The sequence below is a fragment of the Strix uralensis genome, chromosome 28 (assembly GCF_047716275.1).
Source record: "Strix uralensis isolate ZFMK-TIS-50842 chromosome 28, bStrUra1, whole genome shotgun sequence".
In the NCBI taxonomy this organism is placed as follows: domain Eukaryota; kingdom Metazoa; phylum Chordata; class Aves; order Strigiformes; family Strigidae; genus Strix; species Strix uralensis.
Window position 1 is genome coordinate 5,555,964 of NC_133999.1, and position 25,776 is coordinate 5,581,739.

General features: G+C 45.0%; 1 protein-coding gene across 4 annotated transcripts in view; it reads right to left on the minus strand.

The window, feature by feature from the left end:
• TMEM230 (transmembrane protein 230) overlaps nt 1–25,333 on the minus strand; it is a 43,178-nt gene extending 17,845 nt beyond the window's left edge. Inside the window, exons 1-5 of one of the 4 annotated variants that reach the window (XM_074852252.1) lie at nt 24,965–25,331; nt 22,645–22,772; nt 22,067–22,189; nt 21,003–21,171; nt 19,239–19,895 (exon numbers count right to left, since the gene is read on the minus strand). In XM_074852252.1, the coding sequence (XP_074708353.1) occupies nt 21,031–21,171; nt 22,067–22,189; nt 22,645–22,743 (363 nt within the window). In that variant the 5' untranslated portion in view covers nt 22,744–22,772; nt 24,965–25,331 and the 3' untranslated portion in view covers nt 19,239–19,895; nt 21,003–21,030. Of the gene's footprint in view, nt 1–19,238; nt 19,896–19,918; nt 21,172–22,066; nt 22,190–22,644; nt 22,773–24,960 lie in introns of those variants that run through there. The other 3 variants (XM_074852253.1, XM_074852254.1, XM_074852251.1) reach the window with 3 other exon arrangements.
• Between the last annotated feature and the right edge of the window lie 443 nt (nt 25,334–25,776).

The window sequence follows — 25,776 nt, forward strand, 5'->3', positions numbered from 1 at the left end:
TGGTAAGGATCTGAATACAGGGTTCTCCACACAAAGGGCAAGTAATAGAGCTAAAATTTTGTAGAATTTATGAAATTTTTTTCCTGTCACAGGGATTCAAAGACTCCATGGAAATTCAAACCTTATCACAGCACAGTCCATTAAGCACTCTGAGCCCTGGGACACTTTCATTTTATTCGGCACACAAAATAAGATGTTGCTAACTTTGCAGTGCAGCATTTTATTTCCATTCCAAGCTTCTAAATAAAAAGTGAAAGTCGTGACGTGGAGTCACATGTCTGTTTATATGAGATACTCCGTATGACCTTGAATACTGCTAAGAACATATACACACTTTTCTTTAAAATCACAACAAACCAAAACCAGTGAACTGTATGCTTAAATCAAGACAATACAGGTAAGCGGTAAAAGGAACAAGGCCAAGAAAAAAAAAAGAAACCCTTCAGATCACTACTTCTGTGCTAGAAAAGAAAGAATGCTCAATAAAGATGTGCTTAATGGCAGACTCCAGCAGTCAAAGGTTTCCAGCATTTCCTTCCCATTGCTAACACCAGGTCAACAACGACACCCCCAGCACTGAGAACTGGGATAAATTCACTAACAGCACATTAACCACCTCATCATATAAACACAGCTAAGAGTACACTAAGGAGAACGAGTGTTTAAGGTACTTTCCTATTAAAGCTTCCGAAATGCACTTTATTCTTTTAACTTTTACAATCTTACAAGTGTACCACTAAAATAGGCATTATTGCCCTAGGCTGCCATTTCACGGCATGCAAAATAAAGAGTAAATCCAATTAAAATGTGTTGCTACATTTAGAGCCCAAACTACTCAAAGCATCCAAACAGGAGGTTAATGCCCAGGAATGTAAGTGCATAAAACCCCCTGAAACTGCTTTTTACTTACTTTCCTGCTAGGCTAGCACTGCTGTCTACCATACATTCTCAAAATGCTTCAGCCAACTGTTCGAATGACACAAGCATTGCAATAGTTTGATTTAAAAATAAATTCAGACAACAAATTTGGGGGACATGCAGCCATTCAAAATACATGTCAAAACCAAAATAATAGTGAGTCAATCACCATTTATACCAATTTGAGCCCGTACTTCAATTTTAATCTAAAGCAAGCATAAAATGGGTGCCAAATTAAAACAGTCCCTTCTATCACAACGGAGATAACAAGCAAATGCTGGTTAAATCCAAACACGCATAAACAAGTTCAGTTATTGCTTTCATACCACACAGAGCCTAAAAGTTCAAAAATACTCACAGGTACCGTGCCGCTACTTACAACTCCTCAAACACAATTACAACTGGACTAATCTGCTCCCATCTGCTCCTAAAAATACAACTATCAGACAGAGCTTGTTTTCTCAGGCATTTTGCTGATGCAAGTACAAGATCAAAACATCACTCATCCAGAGGAGATTTATCAGTCTCCACAGCACACAAGCTAAAATCCAGCTATACCATCATCATTCTAAGGTGCACGTGACACACTCTTAGCAATACACATCAATTTTATTACATGCTTAGTAACACAGGGTTTGGGGGAAGAATAAAATATCCCGGCTTCCTGAATGTGGTGAGAAGAAATTACTCTGTAAACTCCCTTTCACCAGAACAGGACAAAGTTTATTCTCTCCTAAAGCAGTTTTTTAAAAATAAGTAATAAAAAAAAAGGAAGACTAGGGCTTGGATGATGGTAAGTGCATTCCCCTGCCGCCCTCCATAACCAGCACTTTAATCTTCTGGCCTGTGAACTCAGACACAAGGAGATTTACATCACTGAATTTCCAATTATAAACCCGTTAAAAGACTAGTTTTACAATTACCTCAAGCCCAGCCATTCCCCTGCAAATAATAAAATGGAGTTGTCGGATAAGAACAAAGAGTATTTCGATACATTCCGGCCGCACAAGATGGAGACAACCACAATGTGTGCTTCAGGACTCCCTCCCAACAGCCTGGCCGTGACCTCGGCGGCCGATTCATCCTTCCCAAAACCAACCCAGAGTTTTCAAACCCCAATCTGCCCAACTCTACTCTGGGGCCAGGGCACAGCCAAGAAAAGAGTCACAGCTCTCTGCAGACCCAAGGCGAATGATGATTCACTATTTACTAGACTGATGACAACATTCAGCACCAAAAAATATGTTCATCAAACCTCTGAGAGAGCACTGGATTAGAAAACCATGAGACACATAGTGCATTGCTAGGCACACTGTATGTCTGATGCCATACACATTTTTATTGCTATGTTTGGCAACAGAAATGGCCAAGATTAATGTTGAGTGCAAGGAATAAAACTAGAGCAGGAGACTTCTTAACTAGAGGACCAGCTCTTCCTCCTACTTCCTTTCCCTACCAAGTGCCAGCCATGTTTTGACACCCCAATTCCCTTTCCCAAGGAGGTGGTTCTACTTCTCTCATGGCCAAATTGCCATGGCAAGAAATCCACATTTAGGTTCATCTCCAATAGAAGACCATTCAAATAGCAGACATTGCTTTCCCATAAGCTGAAAATGTCCAAATGTAATCAGATTTCTGCCTTCAAATAAACATTGTCATAAGTTGGTTTACAACAACTAAAAATATTTAGCCATAAAGAAAATAGGCTCCCCAGTACTGATAGAAATATTATGTGCAGTACCACAAAGTTAGCACAATGTCTTAATGCACTTCACCCCTGGGAATGGCTAGAGAACATGGCAAATAGCTTTCATTTTAAATGATTTATTTTATTCCTGCCTTACACTACATCATGATGCATCCCACTTTACTCATCCTGACTGCCAATATTTTCTTTCTGCAGCTTTTAAGTAAAATAAAACACACTGTAACTGCTGTCAGACCATTTCATGATCACTGAGGCTTCATAAATAAGAACACTTGATACAAATAAAATTTTTCCAGCAATACATGAACCATCATCTTCAATGGAATTAAAAACGTTCTGTGCTGCCATCTGCATTTTCTCTTGTAAGGATAAATGCATAAAGAAGCATTCAAAATTAAAATAAATCTATTGAAGAAATGGCCCCACAGAATCTTTTCGGGCTTGAGTTTTCTTGCTATTTTGCTTACGTGGTTCACACAAAGACACTGACAGGAACAGCTACAGCAGAACAAGATCTTCCAAAAATCACCTTGCCTGGGACACTGGTTGGTAATCTGCTATGCCAGTTGATTTTCCCCTGTACACACAAGGATCAGAAGAGGTTAACTGCTGCAGTTCAGATTAAGTCATTAGAGCAGTTAACAGTCACTTCTGGAGGAATCCACACTGAAGATGGGTAAAGTTTCACCCATTTAGTTTTCAACCATCTCCAATCAACCTGAACAGCACAACAAGAAAGTCCATTCTCTTGAGGAAGTTGACAGATTTGGCTATACCCGGAAGGAAAAAAAAAAAAAAAAAAGAAAAAGAAAGAAACATACTGACAGAATCAAAGAAAGCAAGCTCAACTTGGTTCAATTTCAAAAACTTTGAAATAGTCACTGCATACAAATGCAGCATCTTCTACAGAGTCTTCTAAACGAATGTAGGGAAAATCCACAGTCATAAAGTTTTGTTAGGAAAAAAGAAAAAAAAAAACATCTTCAAACGCTGCCATTATCTTAAGTTCCCCCTGAAGAAAAGAGCCTCCAACCAAATAATACCAACAAAGACATGACTTTTATTTCTCCACTGGAATTCACCTCCCTGATAGTTTTAACTACAGAAGACAGAAATTCTTGTATTAGCAGTCTTTAAAAAAATCCCATGCACATACATCAGTACGGCTTTAGGGATCTAGACACAGGTCTACCCGTGGCTCAGGGAGGGTAAGGAGCAGGTAAACACTCTCCAAATTGATCTGGCTTGAGTATAAAAGCAAGGCTTTTGCGGGCTAACGCAAAAAAAGCTCCCTGGCCTAACTGACTGAGCAGCCATCCACTATACTGGGGTATCAGCACCACCGAGGGGTCACTGCAAGGCTGGGAGCGCGCAGCTGGTGACAGCTGGGGGCTGCTTAAATTGGTGCTGTCACCAAAGGAAACATTCATCGACCCGCAGCCCAAAATATTGTACTATTTGAAAAGCTGCTTTTCCTTCAGATTTGTTTCCATACTGAAGACGCAGAATGAGCAAGAGGCCCGTACTCAGAGAACCTTATTTCCATCCAGCTCCTTGCATCTGCTCAACATGAGCGCCAGGTGTCTTGAGAAAGCAGTTCACCAAATCTAAGCCTAGCTAAGAGCAGGGTTTACAGACAAGTGACAGATTGGGATGGATTTTAAACCATATGAATGTGGCCTGTAAGGAAAAGCAGGAGCACAACCCACTCTTGAGAATCAGAGTCTTAACTACTTCCCTTATCCCCAGGGCTCTGACAAGATATTTTCAACTCCTATTTGCATCTTTACTAAAGCCAAAGGCTTGTTTAAATCCACGATAAAAATCTCAGGGCTTGTTTAACCTCACTGCTAGACCAAGGTTGAATTTGTTGCAGTGCATCTCCATGTTAACACTGCTCTAATTTCAAGCTATCTGGATCATGACTCCAAGCTAGGAGTAGGGTTGTAAGAGCTCATCGACTACTAATCCAACCGCTCTACATATCTCAAGGATTATTTTCCTGTTTACTAACCTGAGCTACTTGTTGCAATAATCCTTTATCTATAGTGAAATCACGAGGCAGATCAAGGTGTGCAGTGTTAAGTCTAGCTCTGGCAGCGTGCAGCACATCGGTAGCGAATCGCTCTAGCGTTTGTTCTGCTTCTCCACTAGGTTTTACAGCCTGCATCAAACTCCAGCTGCCAGTAAAACCACTACCCAAACCAGCTTTTTTTTTAAAAAAAGCTTAATCCAGGTAATTTAAAGCTTACTCAAGTATGGCAACACTGCACTGCAGTGAGGATGCACAGATATATTCAGCTCCCCCAAGAAATGAGAGAATTTGGTGTTTTTATTTCAGCTGGTCAAGTTCAACAGCAACAGGGAGCCCTGCATTTACCTGGCACTGAACTCATACTAAGAGAGTCAGCTGCATGGGGCAAATGATAAGATGGAAAAAATTAACAGGCGAGGTCTTTACCTTGTCTTAAACACATCTGGGCATTTCCCTTTCCTGCCAGAATCTTCTGGCTCTGTCTGCAGCTCCCTTTCGGGGTCAGCCCCTGCCTGCACTCACCTGGCGAGGTTAAGGGACACGCTGCATGGGACCCCAAACTGCATTAAGCGTTTGTCTTTCCAGTCTACAAAATGACAATGATGGCTCCAAAATGAAAGGACAGGAATGAAACCGTACAAGCCTCTGCCTGCATTCCCATCTTCTATAAAAAAAAAAGGCAAAAGGCACTAACAACAGAAATGCACGATATAGGTCGGTATCTTGTTAAGCAAGGAAACCTAATCGAAGGCTTTCAACCAGCTTTGTTCGAGCATTTTTCTGCGCTACCTACATCACTTATTTCTACCCAAAACGTACCCTAAAACAAAAGAAAACCACACACGATACCGAAAGGGCTCCCAAGTCAAAAGTAGAAAATAGAAATATTTACCGCCCCAATTTGCACTGAAAAAAAAAAAAAAGCTAACAAATAAATAAAAAGAAAAAAAACCCTCAAAGCGTATCACGAGAACGGGATCAGACAAGAAAGCGAGGCCACCCCTTCAGGACCAGGGGAGAATTAACCTGCATTTCTCCATCCCATTTACAAGCTTACGACTCTGCCACCCATTTTGATTCACACTAAAGAAAAAAAAAATTTAAAAAATAGGTGATCTCAATAGAACAGAGAAAATAACATCCCCCACACCCACGGATAAATCCCCATCGGTGCCTCAGCCTCGCAGGGCAGGTGATCCCGCCGCAGGTGCCCACCTCAGGCATCTCCCTCTGCCGCGGCCGCCCAGGCCATGCCCCAGGTAGCTGCCCCTTCCCCTCCGCCCAGCACGGGCTGAAGGCGATGCCGAGCCTGAAAATGCCGAGACGGAGAACATGGAAGGGTTTAAAACATAAATATAAAATAAAAAGGAGAGGAGGAGAAGTACGGACGGCGCAGGAGGAGCAGGAGCCGCGCGGCCAAGGTGAACCGCCGCCGGGCAACATGGTGGAGCCCCGACCCACCTCCCCGGGAGGAGGAAGGGGCAGGAGCCCCGGGTGTCTGGAGATGGAGGGCGGCTCTCAGAAGGCGGCGGGGGGCCGGGATGGAGGTGACAGCGGGCGGGAGGCGAGAGCAATGACCGCAGCGGGCTGAGGGGAGAGCGCTGAGGGGAGAGCGCCGCGGGGGAGGCGCCGGCGAGGCTTCTCCCTCAGAGCGGGCGAGCGGCGGCGTCTTGCCCGCGGGAGGACGAGGAGGAAGACGGGCTCACCTGCCATAGCGGGCTGACGGCGGCAATGGCGCTGGGGGCTGCGGCTCCGCTCCGCTCGGTCGGCAGCGGCGAGTGCGGCGGGGCCGGGGCCGCCCCGGCAGGCAGAGCACGGGGCGGGCCGGGCCCCGCTCCGCCCCCGACAAGATGGCGCCCGCCCTTCTCCCCTCAGGGCCTGGGCGCCATGGCGGCCCCGGGAGCGGCCAAAGCGCCGGGCCGGCCGGGGGACGAGGAGGGCTCCCGGCCCCGCGGCGGGGCTCGATCCCCTTCAGCCGGTCTTGGCCCCCCCAGGGCGCTTCGTCTGGGGAGGAGGGGGTGTCCCTCCCTAGCCCCCAGGAAAATGGCACTCGCCTGGTGCCACCACAGGCTGCCCTCAGCCCTGGCCTTTTCTGGGGGTTGGTTTTCTTGGGGTGGTGGGATTTTTTTTTTTTTATTTTTTTTTTATTTTTAGGAAAAATCCAGCTTTTATAATAGAAGAGCACATTTAGGGGGGGGAAAAAAAAAAGGAAGGCTAAGGAAGTTAAGCCCCCCAAAAGATGACACCACCACACGCACATCACTCTTCCTAAAATCTCACTTTTCTGAGACTTTCAGTTTTCTGACTGGGGGCAATGGGGCAAATCTGACATGATCCCCCACCAGCACATGGAGTTGGGTGTTTTAAGACATCTGCCACTTCGATACCCCCTACCAAAGATGGACGCTGCCTCTCTCACATCCCTCTCGGAAAACCTGAAATTCCTAATGGGTTTGATAACATTAACTGACTTTAATTTGGCTTCTGCCCTTGCCAGTACATGCAGTTCTTGGACATGCCCAGAGTCAGCCAGCTCACGAAACCTTTCACCGCTCAATGCTTTTCTGAGAAGCCAGGGCTGGCCCCTGCAGCTGCCTCCAGTAATTTCCACCTTTTCTCCCCGCAACAAAACCATGCTACAAACATCAGCCTGCTAATTTACAGTAGGTGTCCTTGAGATAATATTGACTGATGCTGAGCTTTCTCCCCCACCAGCCCCCTTTGTTATTTGATTAAGGTGCCTTGTATCTCTAAGTCGATAGGAAAGCCTCTGCTCCCAAGACCAGCGACACTAATTGTAATCCATTGCATCATTTTACCCAGACCTGCACTTCTTTGTTGATCTTTCAGGTCTTTGCCTTAATAGTTGCTGTTTGTGCAGAGTTTGGCTACTGAGAATGTTTACTGAGTATTTGTTCACCAGCTGTCTGACCCCTTCCATTCCACTGCCCCTATAAAGAGGGTTTCATCACATCCTGGTAAAACCCAGGAGCTTATTTTAAGGCCATAGAGCCAATGAGGCCTCTGGTGCATCTGTGCTTCTTATCCTCACGCATCAATTTTTCTACAGTCACTGCAATACTCTCCTTGTTAAGCTTCTAAAAGGCTTTTACATGAACCATATGGAGAACTATATAGGACACAGATAAGTCACAACACACCTCTTCTGCCGCTCTATGTTATAAATATTGATCCCTTAGCATTATTCAAAACCTGGCTTTGTCCCAAACATATATGTAGAGTTAGTGCAGCTTTTAAATGTTAATAGCCTTTGTTTGTTAGGGTAGAGGAACATGGAGCTGTGATGTAAGGGACATTTTAGTAATGCAAGATTGATTGAGACTGCAGCAGTTTCACTGTTGACAGGAGTTTGTACAGCAAGATGGATCATATGTATTCAGTGAGGCAGTCTCCCTACAAGGACTTCCTATGCTCAGAAATCGTTGGCAGACATGCAGCTTTTTTTCTTTTAAAGTGTTATAATTTTCTAACTTGCCCTCCCCCAGTGGAAGATGGCAGTAAAATACAGGTCATATGGCAAGAGATCCACAAGTGGGAAATTCAGACACCTGCATCAACCAGATTGAAATTTAACAAAGAAGCCTCAGGGTCATGATAATTCCAAGGACAATCAGGAGAAAAATGATAAAGGTGGATTTAGTGCTTCAAGAATTGAATTTGACATAGCTAGACCCCCTGGAACCACAGGCTCAAACCCAGAAAAGCATTTTTCAGGTCTTTGTTCCCTTTAAATAGATAAATTACCTTCCAGGTGGCCTTCTGTGCCGTAAAGTTTCAGAAAATACCCCGGCCTTTCACTCATTTAGGGAGGCAGAGACCCTTTTATGCTGTCACACTGCCCTTCTGTAGAAATGAAAATAATTTTACTGGGATTATTGGCATACATAATCTCTCTTATTAAAATGTAGTGAAGAACCATGAGGTATCTGTAAAAACACTCAGTCACTTTCTGCCTGAATGATTCACAGGACCATAAAAGAGTTGGAAGAATAGGAGACACAGGATGTGCATGTGCATGTCCTTCATAACAATGCTATCAAGAAAAATTAGCAATCATTAATCATTCAGCATGCAGACCTTTGAGATTCTAAAGGAAACGCATTCCTTTTGTTTTCTCTTCTATGGTACATCTAATCTAGGAGATTATCTGAGCTCCTCAAAACTCACTCAGGGATTTACCTGAACAGGTAAAGTGTTGCTGCATCTAGACAATTAGTCACAATAGAAGGCTTATGCCAGTCTTCCCAATTCAACCAGTGTAAAATGCCTGTCCATCAAGAATACATAGCCTGAATTCCTCCTGTAATTGCCCTAACTGGCCTAAATTCCTGTAACACTTTCTTTAGCTAAAACTACAGTCCTGGAATCCCAGTTCCTCCCGCTGTTCTTTGTACTATTCAGTCATTACACTTGCTTTCATAATGCAGGATAAATATTATAGTATTAATGTAATCACAGTAGTAATGATTAGAGAGTGCACGAGCAAATAGTGCCTTGTGATATTTGCCAGCCTGAATCACTGCAACATCTCCACAACAGCGTGCAAGTAGAAACTTGATTTTGTGGTGAAGTTGTGCCCATGTGGAGCTAAAAGTCTCTGTAAGGAGATATTGTTGTGGGACAGTCAAGCCTTTAGCTCCAGCTGTGTCCTTCTCTGCAGCCAGAGAACGCAACACTATAGCAATAATCCGAGGTAACCTTTAATGAGTACATTTCCCAAGCATGCCAGCTTTATTTTGTTTGTTTCTTCACGGCTCTGTGCAAATAAAATGGTGAGGACAGGACTACAGAAGGTCAGGGTTTTCTTGAGATGCACCATGGACATTACTGGCATAAATTTAAATGCTGAAATGTTTTTGGCTGGCATCTCCTCTGTTTGCTCAAAATTTCCATTTTAAACTAAAGTGTTGCCTCAATTGGGACATGAATCATTGATCTGAGAACAGGATCTCCAAAAGACCAAATCAGAACTTCACATCTAGTTATATTCAGGGATGACTGTTTTGGGTCTGGGATCCATAGCTCATTTCCAATTCCCTATCTTGTTTTCTTGGTGTGTTTTGGGTTTTTTTTTTTCTTTTTTTTTTTCCCCCCCAACATAAAACAAGGAAATAAAAAAAATAGTCTGCCTCACATCAGATGAACAGTATTTTATGTGAATCCCACAGGTGGAGTCTAGCACACATGTATATGGGTAATAGCAATATCTTTTACTGGATTACACAAAATAAAAGTGAAACCCCAGGTATTTCAACAGCTACCTCGGAGGTGAAAGAAAAACTCCCCAAGAAAAGGCAAAAAAGTTAACTCACCAGCAGTGATGTTTTTGCTTCTTCCTCTGGAATATGGAATAGTAACTGTAAGGGGAAGAGAATACTGAACTGGGCAGACCCTGCGTTTCTCTGCCATGAGGTAAAGAAAAGAACGAATAACCCTTAAAAAATGCTGTCTACCACCACCTAGTGGAAAACACCATTTCAGGTTCCTTGACCTACATAAATTTACAGTTTCATCTTGGGGATAGTCATGACTTGATTGCTGTTTCCCCCAACCCCACCCCCCAATGTTATATGGAAATAGTTAGCAAAAAAACTATTTCTTTCTAAGAACTACTTCTAAAACTGAACAACATACTTCCTGGTCTGTCATCTGAGCTAAATCCTCAGTTTTGTCATCTGCAAAATGGAGGTAGGAAGACCCAGGAAGAATTTTATTAATTAGTGCAAAGTGCTCTTAATAGCAAATAGAGCTTTTGGTCCAAGGATCTCAGACTACTTTGGTCCAAGTACTCAAATTACCAAGGCTTCAGTCAGCAATCCAAGAGGCAGATGTACTGCTGTGCTTGCTATATAGAAAGATAAATAGCAGGGGTTGCAAAGTTACAGTTGCCTGAATTCACATAATAAATCAATATGAGAGCAGGAGAAAAAAAATCTGCCTAGTTGCAGAATTGTTGGATCCCTGCTGTTTGTATCAAGACAGTTTTACCTCTGGTAGCTTTTGGAGAGAGACCACCTTCCTTCACCTTTGTATATGCAAAATATTTTGTAAATGGAGACCAGATTCTGGCAGCCAGTGCAGTACAAACAACCCAGAACAGGTCCCTGTGCTTCTCTGTATAAGGTTGGCTCAGACCACACTGGCCACATGGTATTCATCCAAACATTACCAGTGAACATAGGGAAGGGAGAGTAATAACCCTTGCAGTAACACTAACTCAACTGGACAGCTTGTGCTTTGGATGAGAAGCTAATTTTCGTGATGCTGTTACGTCTGGTACCTCAGGGGCTGTACCAAATAGATGAGATTTAGCTTGCTGAGTCAGGAGGAAGACCTGTATTTGGCAGAGGAAGGAGATGGGCTTAGTCACCTCTCAGCTCATTCCTAGGTCTCTTCTCAAAAGCACAGCCCCTGCAATTAGCCAAGGGAGAGTCCTTACATCTTGGGAAGAGTGGGAGCAAGAGGGGGCCAGGAAAACAGCATGCATTTATCCTCCCTGTTCTCTTTTTCTGCCAGGTTCTAGTTGCCAATACTGCTGAGCTGCTGGAGCCACATCTCTTGACTCTGAGGTGGTGTGGCAGCAGAAAAGGCACCGCAAGAGCCCGTGGCTGACAGCTCCTGACATTTTTGCTTTGCCAGTGCACATTCACACTGGCATTTTGCTTGCAGCTACTCACTGGATGAGCCTATGTTATTCAGGGAGATGGTCTCCAAGCTGGGTTTTGCCACCTTGCATCAAGTTCATGAGTGGCAGTTGTTCAAAGCTGTGGCAGTAAATGGCAGCTTCTGTTGACAGATGTGTACAGGCAGGACCAGAGCAATTTATTTCCACTTAATCTACTTCCAAAAGGCTGTGGACATGGTGCACAAAATTTTTTTAAGTCCATTAGAGGAATTTTATAGCACAGAATAATATTTTAAGCCACCTCCCCTGGGAGTCCAAATGGAGGTCCCTTCCTTTGCAAAGAACAGGCAGCAGCACCCTCATGGTTGCTTACTCATCTCAGCAGAGAAGTGAGAGCAGAGAGAATCCCTGTTTTAACCTTTCATTGCTTGAAACCACTTGCAAGCCATTCTGAAAAAACATCCATAATCGGTTCAGAGAGGAAGGATGGGCTTGGACATTGTCATTACTTTTATCCGCTATCTCCCCATGAGTCATTTAATTCTTCATGTGAGCATGTCGTAACAAAAAGTGATGTCAGGAATGATAGAAAAATGATTGCTGCAGAATCAGTTCCCTCTAGCAAGTGGCAAAAGACAAAATAAACGAGCATGGTGCTGAGGCACAAGTTAATGATCAGAATAGGCAGCACCACAATGAGCCCTCTACAAAGCTGCTTGAAATGGAACTGCCTGGATCACGCTGCGCAGACACCGGGAATCGTCATTCACACACAGCTAGAAAAAGAAGAACTCCAAGGCAGGAGGGAGAACTGGGCCCAAACCAAAACTCAACGGGCAACTCGAGAGCTGGAAACTGTCTGTGGCAATACTTCTCAGTTCCTTCTTTCCCTGACAGCTGAACTAACACTTGTCACAGGAGCGCAAACCAGGCAATTATAGCAAGCATGGATGCCACAGGGCTGGACAGGCTCACTATTTATAGTTCCCTACCAGCAGAGCTTTCCCACTGTGCTGCTGCACACAGGTTAAGGTACAGTCCATGCCTTGAAGGGCTCAGTCTAAATAAAAATAGAAAAAGGACTAGCAACCCCTTTTTATGATGAGAACCAAGGCTCAGAGATGAAAAGATAAAAAGGAAATCCACAGCAGAGCCTGGAACAATGAACTCCAACTTCTCCCCTGCAAATTGCCCTTTATTTTATTAACTCCTTCCCTGCCTGAAATGCCACCTCTCTGCTACTCATATTTAGTGCTAAGCAGTGTGATACTGTATCACTGAGCTGTTCTTGCAAGCTCTGGCCTGTCTTGCCACTGTTAAATGATTTTCCCTACCTACAGCAGAAGGGAGAAGGGATGTGTGCCTGCCCTTAACTCCCTCCTGAGACCTGGGCCCATGCCCCGCTGACGGGGTGGGAAGCAGCAGACCAGGACAGCATCCTGGTGTTCTGACCCTGCTAAGGGATGAGAAACTCCCTGGAGTGGAGCAGGCTGCCAGCTTCAAGCATTCAGTGCCTTGGCCGACTGCAGATGCAAGTCAAAGTCTGTCTCCTTTGTTTCATGGAGAGAATTAAACACGAGTTGTTTGTAAGTTGATGACACTTTGAAGTGTCATCTTCGCAGTCTGAAATGCTGTCACCCAACGAAGAGAAACCTTACAAATCCGTTTTTTGTATTTGAAGTTGGAGACCATCCACAGGCCTATTTTTAGGCATACATTTGAACTGGCCATGTTACAATCCTGCCTCTATTCTCATGCAATAAAAGGCAGAGGGGATTCACTCGACCTGTGGTATCAAATTCGGAGGAAAAGTCTGGAAAAGAACCACCTAAAATAGCAGTGAAGAAGTCACACTGTGAGATGAACTTGTGTTGAGAGACAAGAAAAATTAGTGTTATGGGAGCTGATAGACTTTTTCTAATGACATATTAATGAAAACAACTGCTAGAAAATTATATGGTGATGTTAATTAGTATTTGTAGGTTTAAGGACCTGAGATCTTCCCCTTTTACACTAAATACACTACATGCATAAGAAATAATCCTTGCTGAGGCGAGTTCTCAGCCTTCTTCAAGGATTCTTTCTAGATCCGCCTGACACTTCCTTTGCTAAAACATGGCTTTTAGCTCAGCAACTGATGCTCTTGCATGAGTGAACCCTCTGCTGGCAGCTGGGTTTTGGTCGATTGGTTTGACCACTTGTGTTAAATATGATGCAACGTGGTATGACAAATGCAAGCGAACATCAGGATGAAGCGCGATGGAAATGCTGCATCCCAGCTGACAGGTCAGTGGGAGGGAGAGGAATTATTTGCCCTGGTAACAGCACATGGAAAAGCAGAAGCAGGGGGTAGGATACATTTGCAAACATCTCATGTTCCCTAAACTTTTTACAGCCCCTCATTAGGCTTTGCAACATCCTGAGGTAGACAATTGTTACTATATTCATTTTCTGTCTTTCCCCTCTTTCAAGAAGCTGGGGAAAGAACCCAGAAGACCTGACTGCGGATGTATTAACTTCCCACTATCATGTCAGCAAGACCCCATGTACCGTGCACTTCCCACTGGCAAGGAAAGAAAGGTTAAAACCTTGTATGACAGGTTAACAGCATGATTTGCAGCAACAGCTTAAATAAATGGTTGCAGGCATGAAAGACTAGCAGGCAGCTAATCCTTTAAAGACTTAAGAGCAGCTACTACTTCAGTCCAAGTAAATATTTCAAAACAAAATTAATTAGTGGTGACTGGTAGTTTTTTTTTCTCCTTTAACAGCCCAGGCTGAAATAGTGATTCTTCCACAGAACTTGTGCTTTCAGTGCCAAAACTGCTATTTCACAGCAGCAGAAAGAGTCCTCTCAAAGAAGATTCATCGCAATTTTGTTCCTTATTGTAATTGCAGCAGAACTGGAAGAGCTGTACATGAGTCTCATAGGTCTGTGATGCTGTCAAAGAGGCAAGGTCTAAGAGCAGCCCTTATGCTGCTCCAGAGCTGGAGGACAGCAGCACAGCTCAGTATCCAACAGCAGTACAGTGTAGAGGAAGGAAACATTCGCTTCCTGATTCTTGTCATAAGATCTGTCCATGCAGGCCACAAAAAAAGAACTCCTAATAATTGCCTTATTTCCTATTAAAAGAAGTTTATCACCTTCCTAGACATGGGTGACAGCACGGAAGGAAAGGCCTCAAGGTAACAAGTACACAGCCAGCACAAACCAAAATCTGCCTGAGCCTGGAGAATCAAAAGTGTCAATGAAATAATTTGGAAACAACCATTTCTAATCCACAATTAAGCTTTTTTTTTTCCTTGACCCTTGGCTCCATCTCAGAACAAAGCCAATTCTCATGGGAGGGAGGAATCTGTCACGGCCCGCTGAACTGTTTGGACTATTTTTAGTTAAATCCAGCATTCCTAAAAGCCTCAAGCTGCTTTTGTATTAAGGAAGGAGACAGGAAATGCTGTGAACACACACATCCACATTTCACACGGGGAGCACAGGACACAGCATGCCAGCTGCCTTGCAGCATGAAAGCATAGCTGGGTCGAATGCAGAGCTCTAGGAAAAAAGCAAAGCACATTTCTTTCCACCAGGTACAGCAGGCAGAAGATGAAGGCAGGATTGCTGACTTCCTCAAGCTAGACGAGGCAAACCAAAGGTCTTTGCTAGCCGTTGGGAAGCCAGAGAGACCCCAGGGGCAGGCAATTTGCACTTACCCTCTAAACTGACAAGCTGCAGCTCCAGAGTACAGCAATAAGGAGAGTGCCAAGGGAAAAGGCAGGATCAGCCAAGGAGTCCCAGAAGTAGGGATCTTGCTGGGAGGAGCAGGACAGACACCCCAAGGGAAGGGCCAGGAGAAAGCTTTAGGAGTGGTTTAGGGAGAGGCAGAAGATGTGAGAGGCAGTTGTATGAATGGGCTGATGCTTGGGACTTTTAAGGACTAGGCATGAGGGGGAGGAGTATGGAGAGAGCGTGGAGAAACTCGTTTAGGCCACAGCCTAAGTGGAGCATAGCACAAATCTGATTAGAAAGGACAGGACTGTAGTGCCAAGTCATTTCTTCCTGCCCTGCAGGGTTTTGACGTCGTCTTTTATGCTAAGCAAAATCCACACTGCTGTATGAGTAGCAGCATAGCACTGAGCCTCTCAGTGGCAAATGTTGCTGAATTTGGCTAATTGCAGTTGACAGAAAGAAGCAAACCCCGACCGCAGGGGCTGGTCTAAGTGTTCCTGCACGATGGGTACCAGAAAAGCACTAGAGATGCTGTTGCAGATTGTGCTGTTCGTTCAAACGAAGCATTTGGTTTATGGCTGTATTTATAGCATGGGGGTCATAGCCAGCGTGCTCCAACTGAGTCATCACGTTCTCTCCCTGATCTCCACAGATGTTTCACACAACTTCTACTAAAATATTTTCAGGACTAAGATCAATCACCAGCTGGCCAACTCAGCCTCCTTACAACCACCCAGCTCGGCAGTCAAACAGTACAACAGCCATCCAGGCCTTGAGGATGAGCTTATCAAAAGGGTAAGAGGAAATACAAATCACTGCTGAGAAAAGACTAACAAGGAGTTCAAAACTCAAATTTCCTCTTACTATGTCACCACAGGACCTCTCCCCTTCCCATGAACCTCCATCAGCACAAGCACATGGAGAACCTCAGCAAGAATGATCAACGGTGATGCCAAGGAACATACACAGCATGTGGAAAGTTGCTACCTGGAGTACTTACACCCCCTTTTCCAGGATCAGACTGCAGTGTCAGCAGCTGTTTCCCTGTAGAGGGAACAATGTCTCTTTACAAGGCTCTCTGTACAGACAGATGCAAAATCATAAGCCTATAGGAATCACAACATTCTGGCTCCACAAACCTTAAAAACAAAGAATTGCGAGACCAGGATGGGGTGATAAGCCCTTCAGGGCTGTGGCTTCTCGAAGCTCACACACAGTCTCCAGGCTGGTGAAACACCTCACTACTCCATCACATGAAGCAACCGACAACACACTGTCTGCTCCTTCTTTCAAGGGTTTATCAGAAACATTTGTGCAATGCTTTGGATAATTCTGCCTTTTCCTACTGCTCCTTGCCACTGCTGAGTTTATCTGCATCCCTCCTATTTTTGCCATGCAATAGAGCACCCTTTTCAGGCAGGCATCCTTCTACAGGATCTCTCAAAAGGGGCATTAGCCATGACCTTGGAGATGCAGCCTTGGATGTGATGCTTCCTATAAACCCTGGCTGTCCCCAGCCGTGTCCAGTGCTTGAGCTGGCAGAGACCCTTGCATTGCTTTTAGCAGCATCTCTGGGTGTGAAGCCTCTCCTGGAAGCCCACTGAGGTCCCTCAGCCAGTGTGGGGGCACCAGGTTGACTCCTTAGCTCTACACTTGAATGTCACTGCTTGGTGCAAGTCTGCTGCCTGACTTCTCTTCTTGATGGAAACTGGCTGTGGGAAGTGTTACAAAATTAGTTACACCAGCATCTTTGAGCCAGGAGCCACCGGTAGCCATCTCAGCTGGTGGCATTTGCACAACTAACAGTGGTAAGGAGCCTCCTGGAGAGGAGAGGAACAGAACAGGCCCCATTCTGCCTCAGGGAGCACAATATGCTGTTAACGATGAGCCACTGCAAATGAGGAGCAGAGAAAGAACCATTTTGGACCTAGCAGCGGTTTCCAGGGCTTGCAGTTAATGTCTGCAGCTACCCAACACTGTCTCCACTGCTACCTTGTTTGTTCCCCCCAGTTTATTCACCTAGGTGCTTCACGCAGCTTGTCTGTAAGGGAAGTTTCCTCTGATGTGATGATGCTGGGGAGCTTTCATTAGCTTTGTTCAGTAAAACAAAAATCAATAGATTTACTTAAAATGAATCTTTGCTTTTATAAATAAAGAGTGGGGGGCAGAATTTCTCTGTGACTGCTGGTAGCTCAGGCCAGAGGACTCTAGAATCATACTTCCACATGTCTTTCCAGCAACTTAATGGTATTAAATTTAGTATGTAATCATACAAATACACCCTACAGCAGCAATAGAAGAACATCGCTGAGGGTACATGAATTCAAGCACTCAAACTAGAGAGAAGCCTAAAATCTGGATGCCTGTTCTTTCTCCAGAGCTTCTGTGCATAATAATACCCCATCAAGCTCTATAAATGCTGACTATTTTTTCTCTGAGACAGCTGCCTTGCCGAGTGCCCAGAATGGATGATGCTCAATAAAGGAAATAGCTATTCAGTATTATCCTCATTCATCAGTGTTCGGCCAGCGCCTTATTTGTCATTCAAGCCCTGCTCTAGAACCAGAAACTTCTTCACAGGCCTTTTCCTATTACCCTCCCCACTGCAGTGAGTCAGGCCGTTCTCTCCAAACCCACAACAGCCATGATTTTACAGAAGGGGAACTGAGGAGCAGAGTCATTAACTGTGGGGTTTGGCAGCAGCATCTGGCACCCAGGGTCAAGGGAAGGATACAGCTCCACAGCCAGGGAGTTCAGGGAAGGCAAAGGAGCCAAGCCAGCCGCACAAATCATGCATGCAGGTCCACAGCATGGCAGGAGTGGGAGGAAAATTAAAAAGATCCTATTGGAATGTATCAGCACAGAGGCACGGAAACAACAGCCCCATTTGGGAAGAAAGCTTCATCGTTATGTAATGTTTTAACAACTAAAAGAGCTGACAGCACCAATTACACTCAAATTTACACCAGAACAGCACCACTGCTACGGTATGGACCAGGCTGAGAAACAAAACGTTTGCAGTAAAATTTTCCAATCTCTTGAAATAAATGTAAACTCACACTATTTTGCAAGAGAGAACTGAACCCTGGCTATTAGCTACACTAAAGCTAAACAATTAATAGATATTTGAATATCTAGAGCCTTATGCTCTGGAGGAAAACCATGCTTAGAATGCAATGTGTCAATGCAAAGAATGAAGTCATCTGGATCTACGTTTTTCCAGCAGTCAACATACCTTTTTTTCCCCAGAAGTATCTTTTTTCCAAATTAGATATAAAACAATCCCTGCAGAGAGGAAAATTTCCCTGTGGCCATCCCTCATACAGACAGCCCTGGGAGCATTAGGGCAGGCACTGTGCTGCCTGAGGACTTTGCTTCTGTCAAATAAAAAATAAGTTAATTAATTGCCTTTCCTCCAGAAATGTCAGCATGTTCTTCTCCTGTCCCCTACATTTACTTATTATCCTCCTTAGTCAACCCAGGCCTCCCAGCCTTCTGCATCTTATCAGCCCCACTTGAAAACATCTTCTCCCTCCCCCTTTTTCTATCTAAACTTCCCTTCTGGTTCCTCTCCCCCTTCCCAAAAACTAAACTAACCCACATTCTTAGCCCCTAATAGAGGCTGATTCATGGTTTTGCGTCAGCAGCCACTCTCCTGGCCAGACCCAGCTTTAATTGACACATTTCAGCTGCTGCCAAGCAGTACGTGACAACATCTGGGAAGCAGGGCTGCCATCAGCCCGGGGGCTGGCAGCAGCAGGAGTGTGAGACGGGCGAGGGCCGGCGTGACGCAGCAGAGCGGGGGAGAACGTGCATAGCTGCGGCCTCCAGAGATGGCAAGGGAGATCCTGAGCCCAGGTATTCCTCAGAGTGCAACGCTGGGGCACGCGCAGACCAATTAAGTCAAAGAAGGGAAGCGATGCAAGTTAAAGATCTTGGCTCAGGCTTTAATCTAGGGTTTAATCTAGAACACTGGAGGAGATAAAAGGCAATTTTAAGAGTACTTCACAGAATCAGAACCATCTGGGTTGGAAAAGCCCTTGAAGCTCCTCCAGTCCAACCATGAACCTCACACTGACCGTTCCCAACTCCACCAGATCCCTCAGCGCTGGCTCAACCCGACTCTTCAACCCCTCCAGGGATGGGGACTCCCCCTCTGCCCTGGGCAGCCCATTCCAACGCCCAACAGCCCCTTCTGCAAAGAAATCCTTCCTAAGAGCCAGTCTGACCCTGCCCTGGCGCAGCTTGAGGCCATTCCCTCTTGTCCTGGCGCTGGTTCCTTGGCTCAAGAGACTCCTCCCCCCTCTCTGCACCCTCCTTTCAGGGAGCTGTAGAGCATCCAGCACTGTTCTCAGCATGGACCTGCTCTGCACTAAGAGCAATACCTGCCCCTCTTCCTTTCAAAAATTTTCAGTCCACATGAGGCACACCTGACAATTCTGGAGTACCAGCACCAGCCTGCAAGCCATATTCAAACAGTCACTGCTCCTGCTACATCGCACAACAAAAGGAACTGGATACTTGGACCCTGAGGCAAAGCAATTAGGAGTCTGGGGTCTTTGCACATTTAATAAGGACTGCACGTGAGGTTTAAAAGGCAAATCCTGACCTTCTGGAGAATCACGTTTTCCTGCCGCACCCAGGGCACTCTGGATTGCTGCACTAGGGAGGGTGATCCCAGCTCTGCCCCAAAGCCAGCCAAGGGTCCAGGAGAGCAGATGGAGCCGTTCCAAAGCTGCTGGCTCAGCAAAGCCTAATGCTGATTGGAGCGACTACATTAGCAGTGGGAAGCAGAAGGCAACAGCAAATTCAGCTAAAGCCTTAATCTGGTTGACCAGAACAGTTTTTAGGGCACACAGATCTGTGAATGTGAGAAAGACAAGCTTATGATTTGTACACAGAATATAGTGAAGTTTATTCATATTAAATACATCTACTTGCATCACTACTTGTCACATACTTGTTTTCCAGGACACTGAGTTCATTCCCACTTCAGGAGACAGACGGTTTTTACTTTACATAAAATAGAGCTACCAATCTGTTTTCACTGAAGCTAGCAAAACAATACAGATGGGATTTATTCAGTACAAACTATACAGAGATTTCCTTTTTACTCGTCTAGGGAGTTATGCACAGCATATTATCTAGACAAGGACAAAATGATTCCAAATACAGATGGAATTCAAGTGTCTCCAATACCCACACTAGTCAAAACCAAGATTTTGGTATTTAGACACTTGACTCCTAATCCAGATTCCAATTCTTCTCCCTGTAACCATTTGGTTTGTTTAAAATAATAAGCAAAATCCAACAACAGTCTTTTTCAAGGATAAGCAGATTTTGCCAAAAGTAACAGTGGCATGGGGAAAAGCTTGCTTCTGAAGTGTTTGCTGAGTAAATAAACTTGGTCAGTCTGACAAGAGCTGTATAGCAAATGCACTACATGTAAGTTATTTCAAGCAAGCACAGTCTTCCCCCTCTTGTACGTATCTGACTCGCATTACTCCAGACAAGCACAGGACAAGTAGATTGGAAGCATTTCTGATGGACAGAGCAAAAGGAGAATTTAACTATGGTGTTATCTGCAAAAGTAAACCCAATGATAACCACAATCTCACTGAAAACTAAAATAAACACTACAAAACAGTTAGAAAAAACAAATATCTTTACTGCTGGAACTGGCTCACCTATTTTTGGAAAATTGTTAGAATTGCCTTGCCCAAGAAGAACTTCCTACAAGCAACCAGCATTACGTGATCAAAAGAGGAAAAATACAATAAATCACATGTTCTTCCCACCTAATGTTGCAATCCTTTTGGTCAGTTCTGTGTTCAAGCCCCCACCCCACAACTGAAAAACCTGCATCACCTCAAAACCAGGAACTGGAATCTTGTGACTGCTATACTTCATCTACAATCTTACAGGTCCCCTCAGATATCCAGCGTAACTAACAGCGCTTACCACCAACCTAATTAGAATGCAATTAAATACATTGTTCAATCATCAAAATCCGGGATATCGTCATAGGAATAGCCCCGGTAGCCTTTGGAAGCGTAGTATGCGATGCGCAGGTGGTAGAAGCCTGGGAGAAACACGAGGATCCCAATGATGAGCACGGGGATAGCACGGTCCGTTCCCTGCACAAGAGAGAAATTCAAGTGTAGTAAGCAGAGATCTGTATGGGGGAGTCTTTCCTTTTTCTTCAGCCCTGCCTCAACTACTCATCCCTAAGGCTTGGCTAGCTGATGAAAAATAAAAAAAAATTCATCTTAAATCAGAAATATCTCAGTTTTCCTCAGGCTGAATGCTAAGTTCTCTCCCTGGCATCTCCTCCTTGCTACAGGAAACCCTCAACTGAATTTCTCCTTCAGATAGAGGTGGCTCCTAGCACTAATCACATAAAGCTGCCAGCCACAGGCTGGGTGCTGCACACTTGGCCAAAAGCGAGCTCGCCTGGACTGCTTCTGATACAGCCAAAATGCTGCTGTTTCCACAATGATAAGCAGCAGCTGCCAACCGTAAAGCAACTCCATACAGCACAAGGTAAAAGGAGAAGTGTGCCACAGAGGAGCACCAAGTCAGCTGCGAACAATAGATCCACTTTCAGTGGGTCATAAATACAGAGAGATGAGAAAAGTGGTGCTGTGTCCTATATAGCGGTCTGCTATCTCCTGCATTATCTTCACTAGAAGAGTGATGATCCCTGCATGAAGTTTTTCCAGGACAGCAAGCTGACCTCTGCAGGGAGGTAGCATTAAAATGAAACCGTACCCCAAGGAGGACACAGAAACTCAGCCCTCCCTGGCAGATCTCCAATCCAGCTATGAACCTGCTCCAGACTTACTAAGTGAAGACAGGGCTCTGCTGCCAGAGAAACAGGGCTGTCAGACACCAGCAGGGCAGTGGAGAGGATTACTTTCTGGCTTCCAGGCCTTTTGCTCTGAATTTCTACACTGAACACGACAGTTCATGGCAGGCTTTGAGGAATGGACAACACAAAACTCTTAACAGAAAGGTAATCAAACCACTTACGCCTTTGCTAATGTATCCTGCCAAGAGGAGGGCTCCTATGATAATGAGGAAGGTCCCGATCATGAAGAGCACAATAGCCAGTGCAATTGCCTTGTAGGGGATTTTTGGTGGGCTCTTCTTGAACTGGATGGAAAAAACCCCAAATATTAAACAGCTTCACTCAGCACAGTTCCCCTCCCACCGTGCAGAGACAAATCCCACAGGTAGCAACAATGACACGGGACAAGCTGTCACAGCAGCTCTGCAGTGGCCCTCCTGCAGGAATCCTGCCCGTGGAGATGCTGTCTGAGCCAGCATTTACACCCCTTGCTTCCAGGTCTGCCCTGATTTTTACCTCCCTCCAAAGAAATGCATCTGACACTACTAAACCAATCTTGTTTCCAGTGAAGCTCTACAGACCTTCTGGAAGAGAAGGGCTGAAGTGGTAGCTTGCAGCTACCTTTGGACCTTTCTGAGGCTGCTCTGCTGGGCATGAACAAAACAGCAGCCTCCCGTGCACATGCACAGCTGTAGCAGCCTTTCCTAGTAGTTTACAGTTAAAGCAGTAGCAGAAAGAGGTTTTCTTCCCCACTTTTTACCTGCAGGTCAATATATCCATCATCAGTGCTGGAGAGCTTGGAATATTTGACTTTGCTACTGGGAATCCCAGCAGTCAGATTTGTACGTGACGGCATCATTACAAGGAACCCTGGGCATCAGCTAGAACCTGGAAAACAGAATAGCAAAAAAAAAAAAATCAGAGCAAACTGGATGACAGAGTCTGAGACACATGAATCAAGTTTCTTGAGAAACAAAAGTGTCAAGCCTGTACTGAAAGGCATCTTTGTTTTTTCATAAATTAATTTTTTTCAAACAAAGCTTCGTATTTTAGCCTAAAATACAAAAGCATGACTACAGCTGCAATAGGGTTTGCCAATATTTGAAAGCGAAGTCAAACTGAGGCAGAACTTGTGTTTAAAACAAGATAGAAATTCCAGAATAATATAGAACGTATAAACCAGCTCTGGTTTCGCAAGATCACACTTCCAGCAGGGAGATGTCTGAGGTCCAGCTATTTCTAAACAGGGACACTAACAAATAAACCCAAACCAGAACTAAACAAAGCAGCTTTTCAACCAGCCGGATATTTTGCAATAGATCCATTTTGCAAAAAAAACCACACTGAAAACTAGAATGAAGTGTAGCTGTCATTCCCGAGACAGCTCGAGTCATGACTCAGAGGGAACATGACAAGGGGATGGAGTGGTTAGTGGATGAGGTAAGCTAAAAACCAGCGAGGAGCTAAAAAGCACAGGTCACTTGTCCGTCTGGCTGCAAGGGAGGCAGCGCTCAGGGTAGAGCTTTATTTAGTTACGCCAGAGCTGTACCCTGCAATTTCACCACGCCACGAAGCCAACCCCTGCGGTTTTGCTGCCAGCAATGACAGTCCCGGGGAGAGGGGCAGGGCCAGTTTGTGTCTGCTCCTGGGAACCCAACATCTCAGGAGCTGAAGCCTGGATCCAGCCTGCCACATCCCTGCCGCACTGCAGAGCCGTTTAAGAGGGCCTGACATCTCCTCCCAGCAGGACCTGTGCCTTGGATGTCCCACGGCCTTGAACCTGCACTGCAGCCCAGGGCTACGATTCCCAGAAGTGAGGCAAACAACAGGCTTCCCACACTCAAATTCCATAGTTTTTTATTTTCTGAGAATGTAAGGAATAACGAAAAGAGTGCATATCCCCACTGTTCCAACAGGAAGGGACAAAGATGCTTTTTCCACAACACTATTTGGCATCTAAGGTAATAGCATCACCTCAAAATACTTAGTCTCCACTTGAACTGAAATCCCTTGCCTCTTGCCAATTGCTGGCACATTCCCCTGCCATCAGGTTTGTTCCCCTTGCAGTAAATTTGACTTTTATAAAAAAGCCAGCACGCTCTGATCTTAAACCCGCTCAGCTGTACCTTTAACTTGAACATTTTTTCTTTTTTCCTATAGCAAAACCCAAGCGTAGACAAAGCACATTTCTAGCCCCAATCAATAACTGAAATATCCCCCACCCCCAGGGTGGGAACACTCACATCCTCAGCTCTGTACACATCTCAGGTCACTACTCAAATACCCCCAAGGCCTCCCACATGCCCATGCAGGAGGGGAGGAAGCCAAAAGAAAATCAGCACATCTGAAATGTGTCAGATTTCCTGACTCTGCCCCATTTTACTCTCAAGTACCAGAGGGCTTCTTACTAACTTCCTCAGTATTTACCAGGTTATTCCCAGTGGCTTCCTAGGAATTATTTCCAATTTACAGCTGCAGAAATGGTTCTGCCCTTCCCATTACCTGCTTATCAACAAGAAAGCAGCCAGTAGGGACAAATGTAAAAAACACTATTCAGACCTCATGTTTAAGGGCCAGGTTCAAGTCCACTAAGTTTCACTCTCCTTGTGCCCTACATTGGTTTAAGATCAGAAACAAGCTCAGTGCTGTGCTCTTTAAGAGGCAAATAAACGGTGAATCACGCTCATAATTCAAGTTTCCTAATACAAGGCGCTACAGTCCTGTGTTCAACAGTCCGAGCCCGCACTGCCTGGGGGAAGGCTTCCAGCAGAGCGCAGGCTCAGAAGGGGAACTTGACAGTAACTGCAAACATGGCACTTCAAGCCAAAATCCTGTCTATCCCCTAAACAAAAGCAATATATTTTTCTATTCAGGAAAAAGGAAGGAAGGGGAATGTCATTTCTCGCCCTTTCGGGAGCTCAAACCTCACACAACACAAACACACCCGACTCCCCTCCTCCAGCCCTGAAATGGTTTCTCTGCTGCTGAACAGGAAGTGTCCCCAAAACTGCAGGCTGCACACCCTGCCTCCGACAGCTCCTAAACGTTAATAATAAACACACACAAAGGCTGTTACCTACTATTTGCGCTGCTGGTCAAACCCATCTCTCCCGCTGTCGCTTCTCTTCCGCACTGCCCCGGCCGCAGAACAACCCAGGAAGTTTATTCCTGATGACAGCGATTTCCTTCCAGGTTAGAGCAGCAGCCTCTTGCTGGCTCAGCGCCGCTGGGTTATTTTCAGGCTCACACTCCGGATTAACAACTGGAATTAGTGGCTTTAGGCAGGCCGGCATAGACCACGTCCTGGTCACCCAGGCCCACGTCATGTGAGACCCACCGGAGCTCATCTGGCACTTCAGGGCTGGATCTGTAGATAGTTTATGAAACAGCATGTTGGTACACATCTCTCCTACACATACTTTAAAATAAAGTCTATTTCCTAAAGGAAAATCTGGACATAATTAAACTGTCAGACACAGCACCGCCCTCCATTTTCTAGCTATTGCCAGAAAATTTCTAGCACCTGGAACAGTATTAACCCATCAGATGAAACACAGCTGGGGATCCACGTCCTCCAACTGCTCCAAACAGGGAAACTGCAGGAATTGCCATGGTTCCAGTAAATTAATAAAACATGCACTGGATTTAGACCCTGAAAAGCCTAATCTCCTTAAGTTTTAAAGGATTCTTCCTCCCTCTTATTTCTTTTCTCCTTGGTGAGAAAGACTAAAACTTCAGAAGTTTACATGGAGAAACACACAGCCTTTACTGAGCCTCCCCCACTTTTTTTTTTTAGGGGACATGTTAATTTTGAGTGTTTGGGTAGGGCAATAGCAAAGTAAACATTCAGCAGCTTTAAGGATTTACCCAGAAAGCAGCCAGTACACAAGTG